The sequence below is a fragment of the Hyperolius riggenbachi genome, chromosome 9, assembly GCF_040937935.1.
Source record: "Hyperolius riggenbachi isolate aHypRig1 chromosome 9, aHypRig1.pri, whole genome shotgun sequence".
In the NCBI taxonomy this organism is placed as follows: Eukaryota; Metazoa; Chordata; class Amphibia; order Anura; family Hyperoliidae; genus Hyperolius; species Hyperolius riggenbachi.
The window spans coordinates 244,918,508-244,941,241 of record NC_090654.1 but is presented as its reverse complement, the minus strand read 5'-3'; the positions used below and the strand labels follow the sequence as shown (position 1 = coordinate 244,941,241).

Below are 22,734 nucleotides of genomic sequence, written 5' to 3'. Positions count from 1 at the left end.
AATTAGAAAAAGGCCAATAGTTCATGCATTTTATCTCTCCCTGCCTTCAGAAGTTGTATTCTGCCAGGAAAACTTTTATGGCTGCAATTTGCTTATCAGTGATGTGTACTATATTACCGACAAGCTACCAACAAGACAGAAGCTGTCACTTCCATGCCCAGAAATTAACTCCAGGCAGCAAAATAAAACAAGCAAAACAGCCCGGTTATTAATGTTTTGTACTGTACATACAAATGTTTATCTCATCACATATCATCTCGGGTACAGTTTAATGAGTTTGTTGTGCTCTTTTTTTTCAATGATTGTACATGTGTTTTTGTGTTTTTTCCTGCAATGGCATTTTATAGTTTTGTTTTGTTTTGTGTAAAGATTCTTTATATTTTTGGAAATATGAACAGCAAACAGCACTGAAAGAAAAATTGAGCAAAGCTTGAAATAGCAGTTGTACAACCAATGCAAAATACGGTGCAAAGGAAAAGTGTGCGGCTGTGTCATAGCCATTACATTAAGAAACGCATAAGCACAGTTAAAACGATCATTTCAGAAAATACCCACAAATCAACGCCATTACAGTTATATAATTTGCATAGATAATGCTGAGGCTTGCTAGGGTAACTAGTGGGCATGTCCTGTCTATTGTACCCATAGTACATTTTGGGCCAAAACCCACAGAGTGTATAAAACTTATATTCAGGAAAAAGCTTTGGGATTTTCTGTAGGTTAGTCATTACAGAGTTACTTTGAGGTATTTTTCAGGTCACTCAGGTCCATGTTACTATATATATTTGCACCCTTATGTTTCCCGCAGTCTACTTTTCGCAGCCTGGTCTAGCTGGTTTCATTTTGTTCTTGAGTTACGGGTCTGGCTTCAGAGACAATTGTATACCTGGTTCATAGCCATCCTTTCACTTTTGGTTACCCACCTAGACACTTATATACAGTATGTGGATAAGCGCTCAGACTTGCTTGCACAACTATTACACATAAAGGAGGAGATGAATGGAAAGCCCCCCCTTCGGGAAAAGACTCACCAGATGTTGCGGCCTTCAGGGCCCGTTTGAGAAGGTGGAGGAGGAGGAGAGAAGACACGGCTGGAAGAGACCTGGAGCATCAGTTGGTGGATTGCCAGTGAGGCTGCGGGGTGGCCAATACCCCGGAGGCGCAAACATCTGGTGAGTCTTTCCCCGAAGGGGGGGGGGGGGGGCTTTACATTCATCTCCTCCTTTATGTGTAATAGTTGTGCAAGCAAGTCTGAGCGCTTATCCACATATATAAGAGACTTTGACTGATGGAACGCATCTGGGAAGAGCACTCCCATTATTACAATTTGCTAATTATATTGGACTTGTTGATGGTTCTGGCTTGCTAAGTTTGGACATTAACTCCTATATGAGGGCAGTATCGGGGTGCTACTCGTTTGTTTGCTTACTCACCTAGACAGCTGCAAATAACCGAGTTACCACTCCACGTGTGTGAGATAGCTACACCCCCCCCTGGCCGTCGATATTAAGGGGAGGTGGGGGGTTAGTGAAGACCAGAACACACGTGTAGTGCATGTTATCTGTTACTGTGTTTCTCCGAAAATAAGACACGGTCTTATATTATTTTGTCCCTCAAAAGATGTGCTAGGTCTTATTTTTGGGGAAGTCTTATATATTTTAGGGCAGCAAGATCCCCATCCTCCCACCGCCACTTTACCTCCTCATGACCCCCTCCTCCATAAAACGCATCCCCGCTCTCCACTGCCCGACATACCAGTAATTCAAGCGCAGATTAGCAGTAAACTGCTGATTCCCCCTCCGCTGTTTTATCCTCTGCAGTTTACCGCTGATCAGCAGTTTGAATTATGCCGGCTGGCAATGTAGAACGGGGCCAGCAGAGGATAAAGCAGCGGTGGGGAAATCGGCAGTTTACTGCTGATCTGCGCTTGAATTACCGGTATGTCGGGCAGTAGAGAGTGGGGATGCGTTTTTATGGAGGAGGCGGTCATGAGGAGGTAAAGTGGCGGTGGGGGAAGGGGGGCGGGGGCAGACAGACGGGACGGGACTTCCAAAGCCACTAGGGCTTATTTTTTTATTTTATGCTCGAAATATGCGATAGGCCTTATTTTAAGGGGATGTCCTACTTTTGGGGACACATGGTAGATCACAAATACTGATAGTGATGATAAATGTTGTTATTGTACAGCTTATTGCTGAGTACATAAGTACAGAGGACCACATTTTGTATACCATCTAAGGACAAGTTAAAGCTGGCTTCTGCGGGTTGGTAGTCAGCAGCTTGTTTAGCGGACGCTAAATGCTTTTCTCCTACCGAGCAGAGAAGTGTCTGGCATCAGTTGCTGACTTTTCATCGTGGCATCACATTTTGACCCCCTCCCCGGGGATCTACCACAACATTTAGGCGGACAGCTATCCCCATTGTTTAAAAACAGCTTCCATTCATTTGAATCAAACTGCAGTTACCGTAATCACTTTCAAAAGATGTTTTCATTGCCCGCTGAAAATGCAGCATCTACCTGTCTGAACCATCTCTAGCATAGTTACTCTGATTTCCTGTCACGCTTGGCACACTGACCAGGTGTTTGCACCAAAATATGGGAATGTATGGACTTGATATCCACTGACAGCAGTTTTGCCTAATAAACTGTTTAGGGAATATCCATAATTACATATATATCGGTATAAAGAGAACATGCCTGTCCTGTACACAGTACTGTAATTAGGGAAACACCTCTAAATTTGGAAAGCCATATTAAAGGTGATACATATCCACTCTCGGTAACCATGCTGTGAATCATCTGTTCTTGCAGTTACTGGACCGCTAGCATCAATACTGCTCAGAGCATCTTCACTTTTTATTGTTTTATTACAGTTTTACAGTTTTTCAATTAGCTTTTTTTTATTGTCAAGCACATAAAAGCATTGAGTGGAACTTGATTTAATTAAAAAGTACCTGAGTTTTCTCTTGAGCTCGGGCGATATTTCTCTTCAGGCCATCTGCACTGAGATGCTGTATGTCTTCATGGCTGAGAATAAATTGACTAACAGCTTGAACATTCCTCTGTGCTTCTGCGAGCTGCTCTTGGTGAGAAATCCCATCCTCGTAGAAATCCTGGAGAGATAACAATTGTGAAAAATAAAGCATGCCTAAAGGAGAACTCCTGCCGATGTTAACAAATTTGCAATGGACATTTCTTAAAGTGGTATGAAACTCAGCATTTCTTCTTTGCTCTAAAAGAATATTTACAGCATAAAACCTACTACCAGAAAAATAATTGGTAGGAGAACAGTATTCAAACACAGCACTTTTTTCTTCACTGGGAAGCTTAGCTCCTAATCCGAAATTAAGGAAGCGATTACATTATCTTGTTTATGTTTCCTTATCAGCCACTATTAGTAAGCTTACCCACTTCGGTACCAGCAGCCTCTGCCCCCTTAAGGACCAGAGGCTGCTGGTTTGCTAAAACGCCGCATACTGACGAATTGCCGCAATAATCCGTTGTTCCCACCGGTCACGCCGCTCTGTCCCTGCCGCAGGCTGCTCAGAGCGCTATGCGCCGGTCAGGACCTGCTTTTATTGGCTCCTGACCCTGTCACTCAATGTAAGCCAATGGGATTGGCTTACAGTAATGACAGGGCCAGGAGCCAATGAAAACGGCTCCTGCCCGGTGTTATGATCGCTTCTGCAGCGTTTTCTGCTGACTGCAGTGGTATTGCAAACCAAGCAGTTCTAATGTCATTACATGCATTTGCTTGCATAGTTTGGTTTGCACTTAAACTAGTTGCTGATTCCATCTGCAGTCGCTCTGAAGTTAATGACAGTTTAATATGCTTTTGTGTAAACAAACATTGTCTGCTGCAGTGGAGGGGCGGTCCCTTTCCTGCAGGCTGCATATCATTGTCTGCCTTTTCCTGCTATCAGCCTGTGATTAATTACCATTCACTTGTGTGGGAATCTGCAGGTCTGCTCCCATTGGATGACCTCAGTATAAAGAACTGCTTCCTGCAATGCCTCATGGGCTATCATAGTTTCAGACTCTATCTGTTACTCTGCTCGTGCCCCACCTCGTTCCTGGTCCGTGTGGACTGCGCTGACTCCTGCGAAGGGGTCAGCGAGTCCTCCTAGTTCTGCTCTTGTTCTAGAAGTTGCTACTTGCTTGTCTTGTGTCATATATTGGTTCATCGCCAATATATACGCATACTTGCGCATTTTGTTATTTTCCTTGTATTCGTGTTACGTTAATATATCAGTGTCGCTGATATATACGTACACGAACTGTTTATTTCCTGTGTTCAGTTAGTCAGTTTTCCAGCACGTTTTGGTAGTTTGCGCGTATCGTGAACACCCGTGCTGAGCTAGTTATCCTGTTCCTGGTCCTGTTTGTGGATTGCGTTCATCTCTGCGAAGAGATAACGAATCCTTCTGAATCCTGTTCCTGGTCCTGTTTGTGGATTGCGTTCATCTCTGCGAAGAGATAGCGAATCCTTCTGAGTCCTGTTCCCTGTATTACTTCAGTCTTAGTCAGAGTTCCTGCTTATGTCATATATCGGTTCATTGCCAATATATACATATGTTAGTCAGACGTTACGAATAGTTTCATTGATAGCTGTAATTGTAATACGCTAGGAAAACATACTTATTGTATATTTATCTGTGTTACGTTCATCTATCTCGATCCTGCTATTTCCTGTCTCTCCTGTCCTGTCTTTGTGAGGCACGCCATCGCCGCAACGCATTGGCTGCCTCATTCCAGTCTGTCTGGTTTTGGACGCTTGCTGTCGCTAAGTAATCGCTAGCTAGCAAGCGTTCATTCTGTCTACCTGTCCTGATCTCCTCAGTCCTGGTTTATGCGCTCAGCGCTACTTGCGCTGAGACGTTATTACGAAAGTGTTTGCGGCTGTTCAGATCTGCACCGGCTCTGTGCACCACAATCTCCTATTGGAGTCAGTCCTCTCCTCCACTAAACTGGGGATATCCTGATCCCTTGTGCTGGTGTGTGTACCTCCTTCACGTCAGCTTATGTGTTGTATGCTGACTGTGGAGATTACACCCCCAAGCTTAACATTATGATAGCCCCATTACCAATCCCCATTGTGGGGGGGGTTCCCAGCAAAAATGACACTGTTTGTTATGGTTCCTGTTCCTTTAAGAAATTTGAGAAGCTCAATTCTGAAACAGAAAATGAGTTTTTTTCTGAATGTGCCAGGTTCCTGGCCAATCCTGAGCTCCAGGCTACTCCTGTTTCAACGTGGGCCCCCCAGCTAGTTTATGTTTTATTTAAGGGAAGATTGTTTCAGTGGGCCTACGATGTCTTGGATCATACCAATTTAAAAGAAAGACCACTGGAATTTCTAGCGTTTGTGATCCATAACTGGCTGCGCAAAACCGATTTGCCTAGCCCTTTTGATAAGCTCCTGGCAGCTTGTCAATCAGCTGCTCCTTCTACTGCCTACAAAAATAATCAGCAAGCAGATAATTGTTCTGATAACTTTTCTTCTGCTAAGGCAGCAGGGTCTAAAGCCAAACGTAAACGCTCCAAAAGAAAAGCGTTACAATCAGCGGAGTCGTTGCCCTTGGCGACTGCGCATCAGATCTGTAATGAGACTCCGCCAGTAGTAGATAATGAAATTCAGTCACCATTCAGGGGAGTCAAATGGACCTATGAAACTACTAATGAACTTTCATTGCTAGCCAGGGAAAATAAAAGTTCTTGTTTAAATGAATTATCTGAATATGATTATGAAGATATATTACAGAGTATTGAACAGATCAATTTATTCGTGCAGCAAGGGAAATTTGCATACACTACAGTTCAATACTTGCTACAGGTATTGGAGATCCTTAGGAATAAGAAATCGGCCAATCACCTGCTAAATAACCCAATGTATGTTTCTGCCACTAACACATTTGCAAACTATGATCAGCCGGAATGCTCAGCTGTTAAATATGCATGGGATCCTCCATTTGAGAAAGGAGAGATGGAAGCCCTGGTCTATGAATGGAAGAAAGATGCAAGTTCATTTTGTCAGTTTTACAGTGCAAAGAGTGAATTAGTATTGAATGCATGCATTAAGTCTGCCTATAACCTAATAAAAACCGGTGTGTGTGGGTATGACTTTGTGGCTCCATTGATCGATGTGTGGAGAATGATTCTGGACGATTTTTATGCGATTCAATCAGTTGATACCAGGGAAGACACACTGTCTAGTGGAGATTGTTCCACTTCCTCAGTTCCTGAGGACTCGCCTGCTTCAGCACCTTTGGCTGATTCAGCGAGTGATTCAGAGCTCCTTTTGTGTGAAATTGAAGTTCCTGTAATTCCACCCTGTACCATGGATAACTCAGTGTTACTTCCCAGTAAGACAGAAATTACTAATACTTCCTTAATCTTGCCATGCACAAATTTCTCAGCAGAGGACCCAGAGGTCCTGCTGACTTCTGAGTCCAGCTTAGCCAGTACTCATGAGTCTTTGTTCAGTGAAACAGACACCAGAAAAATCTTGCCTGTCTCTGCAAATACTTCTGCAGAAATTACCTGTGTTAATAAAGTTCAACTCCTGTCTGATCCAGCAGATGCCAATAGATGCACTACATCAGTTTCTGAGTCCCAGCAATCCTGTCCAGAAATCTCAGAACCCCAACATCTGAATTTTCCAATTTCACAATTGAATGGTGATTTAGATGCGCAAACATTGTGTTTTGATCTTCCTGTTTCTACATCTCACTCTAGTCTCATGAATAACTCACAGCGTCTGCTATGTGAGTCCGAAATCGCAGAATTATTACCGTGTTCAGAAAATGTTCCAGTGAACTTGCCCTGTACCATGAATTGTGCAGTAGATCTCTCCAATGAAACTCAGGTCACAGAATCATTATGCTGTCCAGCAGGTGCTTCCATGGTTTTGCCCTGCAGTGTGGACTGTTCGGTGATCCTGTCCAGTGAAGCTGTGGTCACAGAGTCTTATGCTTCACCCAGTACTTGGGATACTTCAAACCCTCTAGCAGAACAGTCTGAGGCACTGCTTACCTCAGTTGGTGTTACAGTAATATTCACTTGTCTAGCAGCTGTTTTGGAATTACAGTCTGCTCTAATAAAACTTGATGAATTTCTGCCCAGCGAAGCAGAAGCCATTGAAATATTGTCCTCGTCAGCAAGTGTGTCAGATACCTTGCCCTGTACACAGTCTGATTTAACCAATGTTGTTGAGTCCCTCTCCAGTGTTGTAACAGCCGAGGAACTCCAGCCCTGTCCTCTGAATGTTTCAAAAGTCTTGCCCTGTAACATGGATAATTCTGACTCGCTGGAAAAAATAATAGAAATCTCAGAATTTCAGTCCGGGTTAATGAGTGTTTCTGAAACCCAGCCCTGTATCCTGGAAAATTCTGGTTCTCTGGCCGGTGTGGCAGAAGTTCCTGAGTCCCCTTCCTGTCCAGTGAGTTACTCAGTTTTGCCTAGTTCAGTGGGGATTGCTGCACTACTGACTTGTTTTGCAGCCCTTCATGAGCTCCAATCCAGTGTATTTGATGAGTCTCTGTCTAGTCCAGAAGAAGTTATGGGAACCCTGTCTAGTTCGGTGCATACATCAGAAGATTTGTCCTGTCTTGTAAATGCCCCTGAACATGATTTGTTAATAACTTTGCTGGAATCAGAGACATCTAAGTCTAATCCTGCATTTTTTAGTGACAATCCAGTAACTGTGAAGTCTAGTCATGATGATTTTTTTTTGCCCAGTCCTGGTTTCGGTCCTACCTTGACTGACTTTGAGGTTTGCAGTTCCTTGACATGCCCAGAAGTCTCTCTTGTGCCAGTGTGCCCAGATGTGCTTCGTATGCCAGAATGCCCAAGTGTGTCTGTGTTGGCGTGCTCACACGCTTCCCTAGTGGAGACATGTTCTGATGTTGCCGGTTGGCCTGCATGCCCGGAGATGGTTCTGGTCCCTAAAAACCCTGATCTTGATGTTTGTCCTTGTGACCCTGACTCTAGAGTTGCCCTGGGTTCCATAGGGGTTCTTGATGGTTCTCCATGTGAACCTAAGGGGCGTTCTGACCTGTGGGGATCTCTTTGGAGCTTCCAAGTGTTCTGGGAGATCTCTGAGGAAACTTGTCCTGGTACCTTGGACTGGTTCAACGGTGGGTTTTGTGTTGGTGGGGACAGTTCCGGTGGGCATTGTAAAGGCTTTGGCATTTTTGGACAGTCCCGAGAAGGCGGTGGGTATCGCTCAGAGAGTTTCTGGGGGCTTTTCTCTGGAAGTCGTGGTTCTGATGGGTATCACACTGAGGCTTGTAGTGCTGACGGGCATGGTTCGGTAGGTTCTGGTTCCAATTGGTCTAGTTTTGGTGAGACTGATTCGGGAATTTGGTTTTGTCGGACGGATCCGACCTTCATGAATTTTCAGTCAGATCAGTTTGCTGGATTTCCCACTTCTGATTTTTTGGTTTGGGTGGTTCAGGAGAAATATGTCAGTTTTCATAGGCGTCCAGAGGCCGCGTTTAAGGGAGGGGGTACTGTTATGATCGCTTCTGCAGCGTTTTCTGCTGACTGCAGTGGTATTGCAAACCAAGCAGTTCTAATGTCATTACATGCATTTGCTTGCATAGTTTGGTTTGCACTTAAACTAGTCGCTGATTCCATCTGCAGTCGCTCTGAAGTTAATGACAGTTTAATATGCTTTTGTGTAAACAAACATTGTCTGCTGCAGTGGAGGGGCGGTCCCTTTCCTGCAGGCTGCATATCATTGTCTGCCTTTTCCTGCTATCAGCCTGTGATTAATTACCATTCACTTGTGTGGGAATCTGCAGGTCTGCTCCCATTGGATGACCTCAGTATAAAGAACTGCTTCCTGCAATGCCTCATGGGCTATCATAGTTTCAGACTCTATCTGTTACTCTGCTCGTGCCCCACCTCGTTCCTGGTCCGTGTGGACTGCGCTGACTCCTGCGAAGGGGTCAGCGAGTCCTCCTAGTTCTGCTCTTGTTCTAGAAGTTGCTACTTGCTTGTCTTGTGTCATATATTGGTTCATCGCCAATATATACGCATACTTGCGCATTTTGTTATTTTCCTTGTATTCGTGTTACGTTAATATATCAGTGTCGCTGATATATACGTACACGAACTGTTTATTTCCTGTGTTCAGTTAGTCAGTTTTCCAGCACGTTTTGGTAGTTTGCGCGTATCGTGAACACCCGTGCTGAGCTAGTTATCCTGTTCCTGGTCCTGTTTGTGGATTGCGTTCATCTCTGCGAAGAGATAACGAATCCTTCTGAATCCTGTTCCTGGTCCTGTTTGTGGATTGCGTTCATCTCTGCGAAGAGATAGCGAATCCTTCTGAGTCCTGTTCCCTGTATTACTTCAGTCTTAGTCAGAGTTCCTGCTTATGTCATATATCGGTTCATTGCCAATATATACATATGTTAGTCAGACGTTACGAATAGTTTCATTGATAGCTGTAATTGTAATACGCTAGGAAAACATACTTATTGTATATTTATCTGTGTTACGTTCATCTATCTCGATCCTGCTATTTCCTGTCTCTCCTGTCCTGTCTTTGTGAGGCACGCCATCGCCGCAACGCATTGGCTGCCTCATTCCAGTCTGTCTGGTTTTGGACGCTTGCTGTCGCTAAGTAATCGCTAGCTAGCAAGCGTTCATTCTGTCTACCTGTCCTGATCTCCTCAGTCCTGGTTTATGCGCTCAGCGCTACTTGCGCTGAGACGTTATTACGAAAGTGTTTGCGGCTGTTCAGATCTGCACCGGCTCTGTGCACCACAATCTCCTATTGGAGTCAGTCCTCTCCTCCACTAAACTGGGGATATCCTGATCCCTTGTGCTGGTGTGTGTACCTCCTTCACGTCAGCTTATGTGTTGTATGCTGACTGTGGAGATTACACCCCCAAGCTTAACACCCGGCTCACAGTGCTCTGCTGTCATAGAGGCGGCAGGGCAGCACATTGCGGCGGGGGAAGAGCGGCGGGAACGGGCGGGGGCGCGCGGTGAATGGGACGTAGAGTTTACGTCCGGTCAGAACCGCAGCGCCACCCGCCCGACGTAGATTTGTACTGCGTCAGTCCCTAAGAAGTTAACACAAGCAGAAAGTGTACACAGAAGACAAATTCTCACTGGATACACTATTATATATAAATACAGCAGCTACGAAAGAAACTGCAATGGCAGCTTTCAGAGCAGAAAAACTGTACTTTGAGAACTTAACAGTAATTTGTAAATGGACAATTATTATGTGGGATTCTCCACCCCAGAGCATTCTGGGAGACCAGCAATGTTATTGTACTGGCTTCAGAACTGTCAGCAAGTGAACATTCCTCAGAGATCACTTGTCAGTACTAAAGATGTTGCCACCTGTATAATACATTTCAGAAAGTAAATCAGAAGAGGGAAGAATAATTTATAAATGAATACAGTTAACCAATAAGCAATATTATTCATTATGTTATTTTCACTACAGTTCCTCTTTAAAGTGAAAATCCAAATTAGCTAAACACATGCTATAAATATGTATCACTACTACACACGTTTTTGCAGTTCAATTTTATTATTGTTTTTCATTCGAACCATAAGTACAAACTTTGCTTCTCTTCTAACAATCCAGGTATTTCCTTTTCCTGCAGTGTAAACAGTAGTGATGGCCAAGTAGATGCAAATAACTTTGAGTTGATGCAAATTTATGCAACTTGAAAATGAACCAATCAGATCCTGCTGAGGTAAAATTCGATTGGTTCATTTTCAAGCTTCATAAAAATTTGCATACATTTGCATTAACTCGAAGTTATTTGCACCTACTTGACCATCACTAGTAAATAGCAGTCTAAAGCAGGAGGTATTATGTTCCACACCTGAGCTAAACGACTGGTGGGCAAAAAAAGGAAACACTCCGAACCTGACAGAATGTTGGGATCATGATGGAGGGGCTATGGAGGAACTGGGGGAATTGTGTGTCCAGATATATGTAATGAATCCATTCAATTTATTGAACTGAAATGAAGGGATTGCTTTTTTCTGAATCAACTTGGAATTTCAAATTAAAATGTATATTTAATGCCATATACATTATATATGGTATACTGAATATGCATCCTACATGAGATTTAGCTACCCCAATCCCCAGTTGTCCTTTGTGATGCAGTAGTTTCCCATTACTGGAACATATTCCTTTAAAGCGGATCCGAGGTGAAAAACTAACTATAACCAGTAACTTGTCTATATATCTTATCTAAAATCTAGCTGCAACAGCTTCAACTGTATATGATTATTTCTTCCTGTGATACAATGACAGCAGCCATGTTCTGTTTGTCACATTACACAGGCAAGTTGATCTGCATCTCCAGCCCTCAGATCAATCCCTTCTCCTCCTCCCCACTGCCTCTGAAATCTATGGCTAGTAACAAGTCCTCCTCCTGCCCAGACTGAGCTCCCATAAGCCCTTGCTACATTGCTCTAAGAGTGCCAAGGCACAAGAGGAGCTGTGGGCGAGGCTTGTTTAGTTTATAGGGAATTAGGGTATTAAAACAAAATTAAAAAAAAGAGTATTTGGCTTGAGGAATGCCCTATAAACTATATGAAAGGAACACAACTTTGCAAGGAGTAAAAGTTTATCTCAGATTCACTTTAGCTCAGGGGTATAACTAGAGGGGAGCAGCTCCTGTGATTGCAGAGGGCCCAGAGCTGTGAGGGACCCCCAACTACTAACCTTCCCTTTCTCTGATACAGGGGACTATACTCCAGATCAGGGGCTTTGGTGACTATACTTGTTATGAGTGTGAAGATCCTGATGACCACGCTTGTATTATGACCCTTGTGAGATGATCCCCAGGCCATGAAGGGCATCAAGGGGAGGTGCCTAGATGTGCCTACATGTGGAAAGGCGTGTGTAAATGTAACCCGTTCCAGCGAATACATTACAAGTAAGGGGAGAATTGTGGCACAATCTTTCTGGAAGCATGTGGACAGAGGACACCAGGGTGAGGGAATGGCAAGAAGCAACAAGGAAATAACTTCTGAGATGGCATTGTGGAGTCAGAGCAACATTCCTTGAAGGGGTGGGGCTTGTAGCATATGTTCACAGCAATATTTTACAGCTATGGGACTTTCCTTTAGATCACTTGTAGGGAGCGCTGCTTGTATCAGAACCCCTGACACCACAACATCCTTCTTATTACCTGAATTGCACCAATCACAGACTCTGATACTGCCTCCGCTGGAAGAACGGCGGTGAGGACCTGTTCTGCACCTTCAGCCCAGTTGTTTGCTGAATCGGTCAGTTTTTCCATCTTTTCTAGACGACTGAGAAGATCTAAGCAGGCTTGCAATGCCTCTTCTGTCTCCGCGCTCCACTGTAACACAATAACCAAACGTCATTAAGCAGCTGAATGGTAACTAATGCTGGCAAGACATATCAGATTTGCTTAGCTGGCCAGTTTCCCACTTGCATTAACACTACTGTAGCAATTTTGTCTTGAACTTTTTCCATCTCTTTCTTCGGTTTTCCCCATGAACTGGTAAAGAGGTCGAAAGGGCCCCTTTTCCAGTTAATAACAAGATTCCGCCACTGTTGGAAGAGGAATCCACTGGGTCTGTCTACCAAGAAATCTGTAGAAGTGAAGTTTTGAGCCGTTCACAATGACAGTGGTTTACACTGAATGCGGAAAAACTGATACGTTTTAACTGTGAATTCATGGGAAATTCTGCTTTCCCATAAAAATCTGGGACCGGTATTATAAATGAAGGTAGATTTCTACTACTTACTGTAAGTGACAGCAACATAGGAGAAAAGTAATTTATGGCTCATTTTACTCTGGGAGAAATGTACTTCTTATTTGTATGTGTTTTTCATTTTAAGATTTTCGCGACAGTTCCTTTTTCAAAACAAATAATTAAAAAAAAACTATTGTATGTAATGTGGAGGAAAAGAGTGTCTGACCTGTACTGTCTGGACATGTGTCCTCAAAGCCTGAGCTGTAATGTCTGACTGTTTGCTGGAACTTCCTTCCTGTCGGCCATCAGTCAGGTCCTCATGGGCTTCACCGCCATTCCCAACTCTTTTCTGCTCCTCGTGCAGCTTCAGCTAGAAGGATTTACAGAGCAAGTTCATTTTATTAGAAAATTCAATACAAGCTATTGTAACTGAATGTCATTTACAATTATTTTTCAGTTCTGTTTCCAGTTGCTATAGTACTCTACAGTAGTAGGAAACTTGTTCTCATCTGTTTCTGTGATTCAGTACTCTGCACAAAGCAGAAAGTAAAATTTCCTTTTTGTACCCTCCCTTGTGTAAAATACAAATTCTTCTCAAAACCCTGCATTATCTCTATAAATATGGATATGGATGAGGTGGGTGGTGGACGGTGCACCTAGAGAGATGGGTAGATTATTTTAGATTATTTTCATGCTACGCACTAGCCATTGCTCGTTGGCATTACTGTCGGTTACAGTCTCTACAGTAATGCTGGTAAATGTAACTTGGTCCTTATTTTTCTTTTGAATTTGGAAGTCACCTGGTTCCACACAAATGCACAAGTGTGATCCCTGCCTGAGGCTAGGTTCACAGGGGGACATTATTGTCCTGCGTTATTAAGTCATTATAACGCAGGTTACCGCACTGCAATGTTAACCCTATGCGACATTCACAGTGCGACGTTAAAGTTGCATTGTGAATGTAGCGTTATGGTAACACAATGCTGCAATGCGTTACCTCTAAACGTAGATATTAGCAGATACAGGGAAGCATACTTTTCGTTGCCTGCATGCTACACTGTATGTACTGTATGCAAAAGTAGTGCAGCATTAATGTGCTTTACCACCTTTTTTTGTGAGTTCGTTGTAATGCTGTATTGCGACTTTAAAAATAAACCATAACCAAGAATTGAACTACATCCCAATCAGTAGCTGATACCCCCTTTTACATGAGAAATCTTTTCCTTTTCTCTAACGGATCATCAGGGGGCTCTGTATTGCTGATATTGTGGTGAAATCCCACCCACAGTGTGTCAGGACCATGGTGCTGACATCACACTGTGGGAGCCTTGTTGCATTGTGGGACATAACAGCTGTTTACAACTGCCAAAAATGCAAGCAGCATCTCCTTCCAGTGACATCACCTTCCAGCAGTAAAAATGTCACCATGTGATGAGTTTTAGAATGTAAATCAGGGAGAGGAAAGATTTTACAATGGGCAAACACTGACTAAATCATTTATACAGAATTATTGTAAAAATACACTTTTTTATAACATTATTTTCACTGGAGTTCCTCTTTAACCTTGCATCACAACGCAACATCCCACTGTGAACGTAGCCTCAATTTTTTCATTAAATCTAGCATTTAATCCATTAAACAAACAAAAAAATGGTATAGTCTGTCTGTAACCTGGCACAGATTTCCAGTCAAACCAAATAACAATTACATTTTTGTTTAATTTGTTTGTGCTACTTAACATTTTTATTATTTAAAAAAACATATAAAGAAATATTAAACTAAATTAGAAGAAAATCACTGGACGTTTCTTTCAGTTTGCAGACGGATCTGAACGAGTGGATGGCTAAACTCGTCTGACTGGTGTAGCGTTCTTCAGACTAGAAAAGATGCCCCAGTCTAAATGCAGATTTCACTTTTAAGAGAAAGCAACAGTGTACTACATACATATCTGGCCCATCGGCTGTTGAGAGCCTTCAGTCTGTGGGATAGCTTGGAAGTCGCCTTGTCATTGGTCCTCTCCATCAGGAAGTGGCAGTCCCGGTTTAGTGACTTGCACACTGATTTCCATTTAGCGAGAATCTCCATGGGAACCTGCAGTGTATACCACAATATTACTCATGTCTGGAAAGCATGCAATAAGGGTGCAGCATTGTTTAAACAGCAGATACCGTTGTCATTGTACGGATTTCCTTATCTGTAACTTACATAATTTCTAAACTATTCTACTGACAAAATAAAGCATTTATCATACAGGTCCCAGATTTTTATGGGAAAGCAGAATGTTTGCTATTCATACAGTACATACACATTTTTATACGTATGTAGTCTAACTAACAACAATTAAAGTGGATCTGAGACAAACTTTTGCTGCCTTTATTTTTTTGCACCTTACATATAGTTTATTGGGCATTCTTCCCCCAAATGCTTTTATTTTATTTATTACCTAATTGCATGTAAATGATTATTTCCCCAGTTCCTCCAGAGCCTAGGCATTCTGAGTCCCATTCTGCAAGTGCTCTTGGGAGCTCAGCCTGGGGAGAAGGAGGCTTTTGCTGAAGCATGCACAAGATTTCAGAGGCAAGGGGGTGGAGAGAGGAGGAGAGGGGAGTGGATTCATCACAGGCTGAGGGGTGGAGATGCAGAGCAGCTTGCCTGTGTGCAATGATAAGTGGAATATGGCTGCTCTAATTTGATCACAGGAAGAAATAATCATATACTGTTGAAGCTGTTTGCAGCTAGATTTTCTGTGTAAACCATCTAAACTTTAGATAACATACTGTATATAGACAAATTACTTGCTGTAGTTAGTTTTTCATCTCAGATCCGCTTTAACTGAATATAGACCTCGGTGTCATTTTTTCTATTTTGCTTTAGGTACAGTGGATTCGGTCAAATGCTTTTTGCAGCCCCTTAGGTGGGCACAGAAGAACCGTGGTTTGCCAATCTTGAGCACTACGCGTTGCATCCAAGATGGGAAACAACGAGATGAAGCATAGGATTTTCTCGACGACGGTAAACTATTGTGCCAGCGGCTGTCCATTCAGCAGTTTAACGATGAGCTATAACGCCGTTTAGGCGTCCGTGTGAACCGACCGTTGAGGTAAATTGACACAATAGGAACACAGAAAGCAATAAAAATGCCAGGAGTTGTCCATAGATTGTCCAGGAAAAAAAATGTAAAAGAAAAATCAACTAAAATATGTATTAGCATTTTTATTTCAAAAGATATGTTTACAATTAACACTTTGTTATAAATAATTATTGGGTCAAATTTGGGGTAAAGGGAGGACCAGACATCTGGAGGTTACCTTATTAGTAACTTCCTCAGCGATAATCCCGAGTCAGGCTCGGGCCAAAAATCCAGAGCTCAGAGCGGTAACCCCGAGCTGGATCCATGGGAGGTGCGTAATGTGTAGGGCTGCCACAGATCTGTCTAACGGTATGAGTTTTAGGTTCTAAAAGCATGTAAAAAATTGCACTGCTATCAGAGACTAAATCTGGACATAATCATAACGCCAGGAAGTTTAAAGGAGGCTCCCATGATGCACCGTATGTGGCCCTCTCGGGCCTTTTGTGAGGAAGTAAACTACCCTCACCTCCAGAGTACTTACTGTATGTATATGTGATTGTGTCCCGAGGTAAATACAACAGATCTGGGTGCCCTGCAATGGGGGGAAGAGAGTGAGGAAGATCTTGTCTCCTCCTCCGCTCCTCTTTCAAATATAAACCTTTGTCAAAAACACTTGTGGCTTCTACCCATATGATTGCTCTTGAATGAGATATAACCTTGTTTAGCTTGCTTGAGCAATACCCGATCATTCACAAGTTGTGCCCTGAGTCCAGTACACTTACATGAGCGGGGTGCATCTTCTGCTGCTCATCCAGCCAGACCGTGAGAAGCCCAACGTTATTCTCAAACTGGATCCAGCAGGTCACCACATTCTCCAGCACTGATCTTGTATCCTGGGCCGATGCCACAAACTTTTCATACTTTAATGCTATCATTTCATACTGCTTGGTGATTTCTGGATCATCGGCTGGATAACAGAAAAAAAGCATGAATATACTTATTTATATATCTCTAAGGATTCGTTTTCCACAAAATAAGAGTAAAGAAAACAATTAAGAAAAAAAAGAACGAGGTCTGGTTCACACATGCGGCTGGCTGCACATCGGATCTTTTAGCCGGGACTAATTGCTTTTTTGCCACCAAGCAAAAAAAGCGTTGGGCAGCGGTTGTCGGCATTTTGTCGTCATGTCACGTTTTGAGCCCCCATGGACATGGAATAGTGCCAACACAGCCGACGTTACATGTAGCGTCCGAGGCAAGATGACGGGATCTACCATGACATTTACATAAATGACGCCAACTGCCACCACGGTCATTCAAAGCCTGCTTCTGTCCACTGAAAAGGAATGTCAGTAGATCCCTTTCAGGCGATCATGTTTTTCACTTTCTAAAAACATTGCGCATAAAACCTGTGTGAACCAGCCCTAAAGTGCTCTAAAGTGCTCTTAGTACAAGACTTATTCATATTCAGCCTGGACATTACGTTTTTATGATCACCCCATGTGGGAAAGAAGGAGAAAGTCAGAATACCTAGAGGAAACCCACACAAACTTACTGATGAACAGGGGGGCGGAATGGCACAATGGAAGGGAGCCCATCCAAACAGTGCGACCTGTAAGTATTATGACCCATACTGTCTACACACATTGTGCTTAATTCACTAAACCGTGATAACTCAAATATCACACCTTATCCAAGATATCACAGCTTATCTAAGATATCACACCTCATCAAAGATATCACACCTTATCAAAGTTAACACGCCTTATCAGAGTAGCAGTGAACGCTACGAACCCGCAGAGGCTTAGGGCAGGACGAGTGCCATTGCCAATTAGCAGGCATAAGTTTGTAGCGCTCTCTATGCTACTCTGATAAGGTGTGTTAACTTTGATAAGGTGTGGTATGTTTGATAAGGTGTGATATTTGAGTTATGGTTTAGTGAATTAAGCCCATTATGTGTAGTTTAACAACAATGGGGTCTGAAACAGGACAGCATTGATTTCCATGTAGTTAGGCTAACAGGCACAAGCTTATTATTATCAATATAAATCTTCTACAATGAATCTTCTCAACCTCAGATTGCTGCATGTCACCAAATTATACTTTTGCTCTTTTTGAAATTATCGGATCAAAGCGCGGCTAGTGTTTCTTGTGCGTGTTTAGGTCTTCTTTGAAACAACTTTTTCTATGTTTAATATTCCATACCTGTGAGAAGTCCATTGAAGCAAAAGAAAACAAACTTTAATCTTGGTCTCTAATGAAAAGTATTATTTTAATTTGGGTTAGCCCCTTCTTTTTAGAGGTAAGCCATATTGTATATTTTTATACTAGCTGATGGCCTGGCGTTGCCCGGGTATGTATTTGGCTGTTGGCTCCGCCCACTTTTTCTAACCCTAACAAACAAGTACTCAATGACTCAATGACCTAGTTTGTGAGCTTTGCGGTCTTTGGCATCAATAATTTGCACTGAAATGAAACAAATCTGATTGGCTGTTTTTAGCTCCATCCCGTTTTCTGAATTTAAACCCCAGTCACCCAATGACCAACTGTACCAGGTTTGAGGCTTGTGCAATTAACAGTGCAAGAATGGCAGCAAATAAATATTTCCCTTGAAAATCAGTAGGTGAGTTTTGATTGGCGTTCGTAGGCTCCACCCACTTTTCTGAATAGTAATCCCAGTCACCCAGTGACCAACTGTGCAAAGTTTGAGAACCCTGCCATTAACAGTAAGAATGGCTGCAGTTTACATTTTCCCAGAGAAATTTGTATTTGTCTCCGCCCACTTTTTGGTTATGGGGATAAAAAGTATCCTATATGTTATTCCAGGTAATGTGCTATGTGTGTGTGCCAAATTTTATTCAAATCCATTCAGCCATTGTTGTGTGCTTGAGTAACACACATCCAAACTTTAACATTTATAATATTAGTGAGATGAGACTCCCACAATACATATTACACCTTGAGGCACCTCCTCCCTCCCAGTGATATCCAGCCCAGCCCCCAAAGCTTTGGGTGGCTGGTTGTGTCTGTTGGCTCTTTGAACCCTTACACCTGTCATTTTTTCTGGAGTGTGATCCGCACAATCGAAGATGCTCACTGGCTGATACTCTGTGGTTTCCGGTCTTGCAACCCATCTTTGCGAGTACCCTGCACATTGTTGTATTTGATAGACCCACACCTTTGATATACTACACCATTAGGGGCTCCTGGTGTCCCCGTCTCTCTTTTTGTCTGCTCCGGAAGGTCCTTGGACTCCACTGATCACTTTAATTTTGCCACTGTAGTGATATAGTTTGGATATTCACTCAGCACAGTAACTATGCAGCTCGGGTGACCCAAAACCACAAGGATGGTGTAGTAGGGGACTTAAAGAGACTGAAAAGCCCTCCTACTAAAAAGCAATGCTAAGTGTGGTATGCCTTCTTCAAATAGAAAAATAAAAGGAATTTGCGATAGTTCAGCTTAAAGTAAACATCTGTGGTTACCCACAATGCACCACTACTGAATATGCAAATTATCTCTTTATGCCCCAGAAGCCAAGCTTGCATCCAGAGCCTCTGGTGTCTATCAAGCCTATAGCTTTGAATTTTACAGAGCCACATCAACCAAACATGCACTCAGCACTCCTGACTTCTGCTGTCTGAGCCGGAACATAGAATAAACTTTATGCGTAAAGTTTTTACTTACAATACTCCTCTGTGATCAGCAGCTGGCTATGAAGCTCTTTGAATTTTTGAAATGCTATTTCCAGATTCTCCATGAATTGCTTCTCATCTATGAATTCCTACAAAGAAGAAACAGAACTTTAATTAGGGAAGGATGATCATCTGGGCAATCGTGATAAAAACAATATCTCAGTTTACTTCACTTCAGCCGAAAAATGAGTGGGGCCACGCATCAAAATGTGGGTGTGGTCATGGGTGGAGCCAAATTTACATGAACTTAACACTGGTCTAATTAGGCCTGCCCAGCAAATTTTGGATGAAGCTCCCTTCTCTATCCACTTCGCATCCAGACCTTGTTTTCCCCTTATTGACCAGAGCAGTTTTGACGCTTTAGCAGTGTCCCTATTTAATCACCAATAACTTCATTTGTACTCGTGCCACATAAATGATCTATATATCTTTTTTTTTTCAAGACAAACTAAGCTTTCATTGGGGGTATTTGGTCCCAAGTAAAATGTTCCTCTCTATGCATGTTAATGGGAAAAAGGGGGGGGGGGGAAATAAAAAAAATTCATTCACTATTTCTCAATTTTGACCAATTTCTGTTTAAAAATGAAAAGTGCAATTGACATAAAAACTGTGCCACCAGTTAAAGTCGCCCCAGTATAGATATCCAGATGTGTCCCCAGTATCACCCCATCCCCCCCCCCCCAGTATAGCCAGATGTGTCCCCAATATCAGCCCCCCAGCATAGCCAGATGAGTGCCCTGTGTTTGCCACCCCCAGAATAGATTGACAGATGCACCCTCAGGAATAGTGCCCCTCTTTATAGCCAGATGTGTCCCCAGATCAGGATTACCCCCATTATGGCCAGATGTACCCCCAGGATTAGCGCTCCCCCCCATTATAGTAGCCAAATGTGCCCCCAGTATTAAGGTATGCCCCCCCCCCCAGGTGCCCAGATGCGCAAAATTTGTAAACCCCCCCTCACCTTGGTTACTCATATGTCCCCCAGTAAACATGTATGCCCCCCTTTGCATATCTCCCTCCCCTCCCCCCAAGAATCTATAGCCAGATGTCCGCCCCCCCCCCCCCCCCATCAGGCAGCCCCCTCCATGCAGAGATAGTTTAAAAAAAATGTGCAAGCAAGCAGCCACACTCACTTACCTCGGTCCTGCGACTATCCTGAAGCCTGATCCTCCGATCACCGCTCTGCAGTCAGCCGCATATTGCAAGTAACCCGGGTCCCTGCTTGATGACGTCATCAAGCCGGGACCCGGATTACCGGCAATATGCGGCTGACTTCAGCGCGGTGATCGGAGGATCAGGCTTCAGGATCGTCGCAGGAACGAGGTAGGTGAGTGTGGCTGCTTGCTTGTGCATTTTTATTAACTATTTGTGCGCCGAGGGGGACAGATGAAGGATCGCTGCAGTTCACTACTGCAGCGATCATTCATGGGAGGGGGGTGGACTAATTGGCCAAAAGGGAACATGTTCCCTTCCACCAATTAGTATTGCAGCTGACAGTGCCGGAGGGTGCACTCTAAAGAGCACCCGACCGTGCACAGCAGGGCTGCAGCCAGGTCAGTATATCTACGTCGCTGTGGCTTGGAGGGTGCAACAGCTGACGTAGATATACTGTAGTGGAGGGGAAAGTGGCTATTAATACAATAAATACATAAGTGCAGCATATCACAGACAGTGCTACGTAAACATGAATAGTGTGACTTGGCTTCTGTGCTGGCTACGCTGGTCCATTGATGCATCAGAGCTCCCAGCATGCCCACCATTGAGGCACCACAGCTTCCATTTCGCCCCCCTAGAGGATCCACAGCTCTGACTCTGCCTGGGGGACATCCGTGGCACCCCAGAATAGATCCGTGGCACGTGCCACTGATCTTTGGGGCTAGCAACGCCCCTGCCCCCGACCCTCTGAACCCCCATCCCCCCCAGCAGACTAGCACAGCGGATAGAGAGGAGTAGCTCCATCTGCTCTCCAAGTCTGGATGCATCTTCTGTAGTTGGCGATTCTCCCCCTAGCATCCGAGAATCAGACACTAGGAGCTCTAGGGTCTGATTTATTTTAAAGGATACCCGAGGTGACGTGTGACATGATGAGATCGACATGGGTTTGTACAGTGCCAAGCACACAAATAACTATGCTGTGTTCCTTTTTTTCTTTCTCTGCCTGAAAGAGTTAAATATCAGGTATGTAAGTGGCTGACTCAGTCCTGGCTCAGACAGGAAGTGACTACAGTGTGACCCTCACTGATAAGAAATTCCAACTATAAAACACTTTCCTAGCAGAAAATGGCTTCTAAGAGCAGAAACTATATAAAAAGGGTCAATTGTTCATTGATTTTAGCTTCAGCATACTTCAATGAATGTGTCATTGAGCAAAAACAATAAAACAATTAAAACTTAAAAAGTAGATCTAAGCATAAAATAAAACTGTTTATTATTAAAGTTTATTTCATTAGTTTGCTTCAATCGTTTGTTTCATTAGGAGCTCCCCCCCCCCCCCGACATAAAAACTGTGCCACCAGCTAAAGTCGCCCCAGTATAGATATCCAGATGTGTCCCCAGTATCACCCCATCCCCCCCCCCCAGTATAGCCAGATGTGTCCCCAATATCAGCCCCCCAGCATAGCCAGATGAGTGCCCTGTGTTTGCCACCCCCAGAATAGATTGACAGATGCACCCTCAGGAATAGTGCCCCTCTTTATAGCCAGATGTGTCCCCAGATCAGGATTACCCCCATTATGGCCAGATGTACCCCCAGGATTAGCGCTCCCCCCCATTATAGTAGCCAAATGTGCCCCCAGTATTAAGGTATGCCCCCCCCCCCCCAGGTGCCCAGATGCGCAAAATTTGTAAACCCCCCCTCACCTTGGTTACTCATATGTCCCCCAGTAAACATGTATGCCCCCCTTTGCATATCTCCCTCCCCTCCCCCCAAGAATCTATAGCCAGATGTCCGCCCCCCCCCCCCCCCATCAGGCAGCCCCCTCCATGCAGAGATAGTTTAAAAAAAATGTGCAAGCAAGCAGCCACACTCACTTACCTCGGTCCTGCGACTATCCTGAAGCCTGATCCTCCGATCACCGCTCTGCAGTCAGCCGCATATTGCAAGTAACCCGGGTCCCTGCTTGATGACGTCATCAAGCCGGGACCCGGATTACCGGCAATATGCGGCTGACTTCAGCGCGGTGATCGGAGGATCAGGCTTCAGGATCGTCGCAGGAACGAGGTAGGTGAGTGTGGCTGCTTGCTTGTGCATTTTTATTAAC

At 43.7% G+C, this 22,734-nt stretch overlaps 1 protein-coding gene across 7 annotated transcripts in view; it reads right to left on the bottom strand.

Annotated features, from left to right (window-relative positions):
- The window catches only part of SYNE2 (spectrin repeat containing nuclear envelope protein 2), a 573,116-nt gene that overhangs the window by 409,765 nt on the left and 140,617 nt on the right, over nt 1-22,734 (bottom strand). For all 7 annotated transcript variants that reach the window (XM_068254236.1, XM_068254237.1, XM_068254238.1 and 4 more), the window contains 6 exons: nt 19,467-19,563; nt 16,562-16,746; nt 14,654-14,800; nt 12,936-13,079; nt 12,175-12,348; nt 2,956-3,114 (listed from right to left, as the gene is read on the bottom strand). In XM_068254236.1, the coding sequence (XP_068110337.1) occupies nt 2,956-3,114; nt 12,175-12,348; nt 12,936-13,079; nt 14,654-14,800; nt 16,562-16,746; nt 19,467-19,563 (906 nt within the window). The remainder of the gene's footprint in view (nt 1-2,955; nt 3,115-12,174; nt 12,349-12,935; nt 13,080-14,653; nt 14,801-16,561; nt 16,747-19,466; nt 19,564-22,734) is intronic.